Here is a 5,313-nt window from a genome sequence, read left to right as displayed (position 1 = left end):
CAGGCCAGGTCAGCATGTGTGTCGATGAAATGAAATTTGTCCCTGAGCAAGACTCTTAACCCCAAATTGCTCACAGGTTCTCATTGGAAACAAGACCGCAAGGACTTTCATGAACAACCTGTTAAAATGAATTATCGTTATCCTTAATGTTCAGTTTGGCAATAGAAATGCATGCGAGCACAACCATTTCTCTTGTGAGGACCAGGAATTGTCCTCACAATGTGTATTTCTCACATTCTACTATACTTGTAGGGACATACAAGTACACACACACACCTGGGACGGATTAATCCCTGCGTGGGCCCCCCTGGGCCGATGATCTTTTAGTCGGGTGGGCACAGCACGCAAACACACTGCTCAGGTTTTACGGCATGTGACGGTCAAGAAAGCAACTGTAGACGTTGTATATTGCAGGATTTACAGTCTGTAACCTAAAGTACAGTATGTGCATGTAATAATAATAGATGATGCAAGATTACTTTTTTACAAACAAAAGGAGGTGGTGCCCCCAGAGGCAAAAACAAAGAGGGAAAAACAAGCATTTTTGCCCCCTTTTTTTACCAAATGGGTTCCCAGATTGTGTGAAAGCATTACAACAGGCTCTTAAAATTGAAGATTTTTGCCATATTTCGTACGCACAGGTGTCAACAGACGACGAGCTGTGCCTGGTGCGCTTCTCCGACTCGGGCAGCTGGGACCCGCAGGTGCTGCTGGGGCTGTACCAGACGCAGAAGGTGCTGCTGGGATTCGTGGTCCCCCTGGTGGTGATCAGTGTGTGTTACCTGCTGCTGCTGCGCTTCATCCTGAGCCGGCGCGCCGTGGGCAGCGTCATCTCCGCCGAGTCGCCGGCGCCCAAGTCCGAGTGTGAGAGGGGCCGCCACCGGCGGCGTTCCAAGGTTAGTGTTAAGCTGTTAAAACCGTGAAAGCATCGGTGTCATTTTAGATTTTGTATGTATTATGTATCGTCTCTGTTGGGTGGAAACCTCACTAAGTCCAAAACTGTTACTTTTCAGGATTTCAATTTCAAAAGTAGCAGGTCCACAAGCTTGAGCTTGTGGATCTGCTACTTTGGATGCTTTTGTGTGACGATGTAGTATGATTAAAAAGTTAAAATATGAAGATTAGAGTTTTCTGCCCGATAGCAACAATATATAATATAGCAGCATAGCTTTTTCAGAAAACTATTAGGATTTAGAAGACATTTGTAGAATTGGCCTCAGGTTTTAATGGGTTAATTTGGTCGACTATGACGAAAAATGTTCGTCAACTGATCTTTTTTTTCACTGACGAAAACGAAATAAAAACGAAATAAAAAACTAAGCTATGATGACTAAAACTGAAAACTAAAAATGACAAAATATATTGACGAAAAATATGACGACAATTACTAATTGAGATCCAGTAGAACTGAGACAAGTAATCTGATGCTTGATTGCAGTTCTCACGCTCCTAAAATAGTCGATCTACAAGCTCACAACGAGTCTGCGGCGCGTTGTGAGCTTGTAAAACGGCTATTTTCGGCACACATCCAAGTATAAATCAGGCATTACGACAGCATCACGGCCCGCCAAAATATTTTTTTCTTATCTCATCTTTTCATATTTTAGTCAGCTAAAACTAGACTAAAACTAAAATACTTCAGATGACACACACACACACACACACACACACACACACAAATATGACAAAAAAAAAAGTATTTTACTCAAAAGACTGTGGGCCCTATTTTGCCAGTCTTAAGTACCAGGTCTTATGACTTAATCAATGCTGTTTTACCACTCAAAATAGCCAAACAGCATTGGCCACGCCTCCAGGTCATAAGACCTGGTACTTAAGAAGCGTAAAATAGGGCCCTATTACCCCCCAAAAAAACGTAATCAAAATGTAACTCTATCCACCTCAAGGTCACGCGCTCGGTCACGGTGGTGGTGCTGTCCTTCTTCGTGTGCTGGCTGCCCAATCAGGCGCTGACGCTGTGGGGCGTGCTCATCAAGTTCGACCTGGTGCCCTTCACCAAGGCCTTCTACAACGTGCAGGCGTACGCCTTCCCGCTGACCGTGTGCCTGGCGCACGCCAACAGCTGCCTCAACCCGGTGCTCTACTGCCTCATCAGGCAGGAGTACCGCCAAGGACTCAAGGAGCTGCTGCTGCGCGTCTCTCGCTCCGTACGCCACTTCCTGTTGGCCCTGGCCCTGAGGGGGAGCTGCCGGGGGGTTGAGGTGGTGCCTGTGACCGTGGGGGCGTCGGGCGGCCTGGCCATGGCTCACAAAGACGCCGTGTGAGATAATTCTTTACGCCCCGTAAAACAGGAAGTACGATGCACTCTAGAGGGCAGTAGTTCTCAAACGTTTTCGTGCCAAGGACCCCACAAATGGATATGTATCCATCTGATTTCTTTTGTACCAGGGACCACCAGAAGAGAAGATTTGTGTTAAAAGAAATTCAAAACTATTCAACATTTTTCAAACACTTTCAAGATTTTTCAAAAATAGACAACATTTAAAATATGGATAAAGTGGTTAAAATGACTGTGATGCTGCATTAACACCTTTTGCTGACATCTACCCTCTCCCAACAACCCCTGGGGACCCACTTTGAGAACCAATGCTCGAGGGTATAGCATATACACTGGCCCAAAAGATGGCGGTGGGTGCACTCTAGTCTAGGGTATAGCATAAGACACCTTGGCAGAAGACTGATGGTGTAGTTAGGAATTATGCCATTTAGTGACACAGATGACATCACTGAAACTCACCTGAGCGTGTCATCAGGTGAGGTGTTTAGCCCCGCCCAGAAAAAAAAACTGCTCTCAGGAGGAAATGCACCAAAACAGGGCATTTCCTGATTACGGGCTCTTTAACCTCCTCTGTGGATCTGGACTAAAAGTGCAGTGAGGATTCTCAGCCTCTGTCGCTGCCAGTGATATCGGCTCAAGTGTTATCTGTTAACCTCATTTTTGCTGGGGACCCCCTGGAACCCCCTCAAAGCCCCCAGGGGGTCCCCAAAACCCGCTTTGAGAAGCAGGGACGTAGCTAAGCTAATGCATGTGGCTCTAGGTTGTGGACCAGTGAATGACTTATACGGACTGCGTCCACCAAGGCCGTTCTCTCTGAGCACAGCATATAGCTTTTGAACAGGCTCTACGCACAGCAGCCATGTTGGAAAGAAATTGGGCCTCTTCCTTACTTCCTTCACAGGTGTTAACAATTATACTAATTCAAATTCGGTTCCATTTAGTGTAGCACAGTGGTTCTCAAACTTTTAAATTTCAAGGACCCCCATAACTCTGAGAATGTACAAATGGTTCCATTTGTACACTCTCAGAGTTACACACCCCTAACGGGCCATTTGTAACCCCCTAAAGGAACCATGAGGGTCCCTGGACCACACTTTGAGACCCACTGGTGTAGCAGAGTGTTAGTATTAGTTTTAGTAATAGTAATAGTATTAGTAATAGTATCATTGGTAACACCTGTGAAGGAAGTAAGGAAGAGGCCCAATTTCTTTACAATATGGCTGCTATGCATAGAGCCTACTGTTTTCAATGGGAGCGCGTATGTGTTTATTTATTCTGTGCTATCTGGGTGCAGAAATTTGAAAAGAATATTCAATGTTTTGCATGGAAGAACAAAAAAAAAAGTTTGGGTGGACAGACACAGCCTTAGGGCTGGCCGATAATGACAAAATAAAATATCATGTTATTTTCTACAAAATACCTCAGTATCGATATTGTCGGGATGATTGATGACTATTGGTGCGTTCACAAAATAACTGTCTCTAATGCCTGTATAATGACTGAGTGGGTAAATATAATAGAAGAGCTATAGAACATAGCAGTGGCGGCCATTTTGTGGTGCCACAGATAGAAAACCCATTAATGTTTCCCATAGAGATTTTTGAAAATATTAATATAAATGATTTTAAGCTTGGAACCAAGCCATCCACATTATGCCACATGGTGATATTAGTAATATTATATTACCATATGGATAAAATATCCATATACTGCCCAGTGCTACAGATATTTATGTTGTTTGTGTTTTATTCCAAGACAGTAAAGCAAGTCCTTGTCTACTACATCTGGTTTAGATGGTAGGTTTTAAAGGTAGAGCAAGTGATATTTTTTTGGTTTAAGTATTTACTGACAGTAGTCACTGCTAGAGTGTTTGCACAATAACAGGGGGCACGGGGAGCCCCACTGATGTATCTACTGCAATTTTCCAGTTCCAATTTTGTCTGCTCTTTTCTTTGTGTCATCACTTCCAATTTCACTTTTCCTGTATGCATTATCTCTCTTGATTAGATGAAATTGGTATCCCAACCTAAAAGAAACATTGTCTGTTTGCTGTTACTGAACAAACACTCTATAGGAATGATTACTATCAGAATATAGAGCTATTTAACACACACACACACACACACACAAAGAATCACTAACTGCAACATTAAATCCTACTTAGTTGACCCCAGGGTAGAGCTCTTCACAGGTCCAAAATGACGGACCCAAACCCTTGGACCCGGACCCGTGCAGGGGCTCGTTCCGAGATCCGATTCGTTTCCGAGATATTATAGACCCGACCTATTATTTTATGGACTCGATATACCTAAAATGCCTTTCTAACAGGCTACTGTAGATGTCAGTCATATTCCATAATGAAATCTAGGAGCTACGTTACAGCAGCAGCCTACAATAAGAGACAATGACATTCATTTGCATGTTTTCACCTCGATGAAAAAGGAATCCATGATGGCACACGCCACATGCGCATTTTGACTCCATGGAGGTACAGTTTAATGCGCTCTGAGTCTGTGTGCACTCCGCTCTCACTGAACGTAGGCTACAGCATGTGCCATTGTGCTGCAGTAATCTGATCCCAGGTCAGTGTAATCATCGTACTGTAATCACTTTTCCCTACCGATCAGCACTGAGCACGGGTCTTCCCCGGATCCACTTGGGTATTATACATAATGATAAACAGACCCGAGGTCCGAGATAATAGAACCGGAACCGACCCGGTTCCGAGTAATCATGGTACAAAACGGATCCCGTCTGGTATTTTCGGAATCGGGGGGAACGTGAAGAGCTCTTTCCAAGGGCTCTATACTACTGTATTCTGCTGTATTCAACTCATCAAGACATATAAAGACATACAATACTATACAAGAGAAGAGATCATGAATATATTTACAGAACCACTGAAATGCAGCCGTTTGAGAGTGGAACCATGCATTCACTCTGCGTTCAGCTGAGGACAGCTGCTCTGAAACTCTGTGAGAGAGAGAGAGAGAGAGAGAGAGAGAGAGAGAGAGAGG

The 5,313-nt window shown here is 44.0% G+C and overlaps 1 protein-coding gene across 1 annotated transcript in view; it reads left to right on the top strand.

Annotated features, from left to right (window-relative positions):
* The window catches only part of LOC311045151 (relaxin-3 receptor 1-like), a gene marked incomplete at both ends in the record, with an annotated part of 23,067 nt that extends 20,785 nt beyond the window's left edge, over positions 1-2,282 (top strand). The window contains 2 exons of the mRNA XM_084056961.1: positions 642-896; positions 1,905-2,282. Coding sequence (XP_083913087.1) covers positions 642-896; positions 1,905-2,282 — 633 coding nt within the window. The remainder of the gene's footprint in view (positions 1-641; positions 897-1,904) is intronic.
* Between the last annotated feature and the right edge of the window lie 3,031 nt (positions 2,283-5,313).

The sequence above is a fragment of the Gymnoscopelus microlampas genome (assembly GCF_963454915.1).
Source record: "Gymnoscopelus microlampas genome assembly, chromosome: 5".
In the NCBI taxonomy this organism is placed as follows: domain Eukaryota; kingdom Metazoa; phylum Chordata; class Actinopteri; order Myctophiformes; family Myctophidae; genus Gymnoscopelus; species Gymnoscopelus microlampas.
Note: the sequence above shows the minus strand (reverse complement) of the source record. Positions and strands in the feature narration are given on the sequence as shown.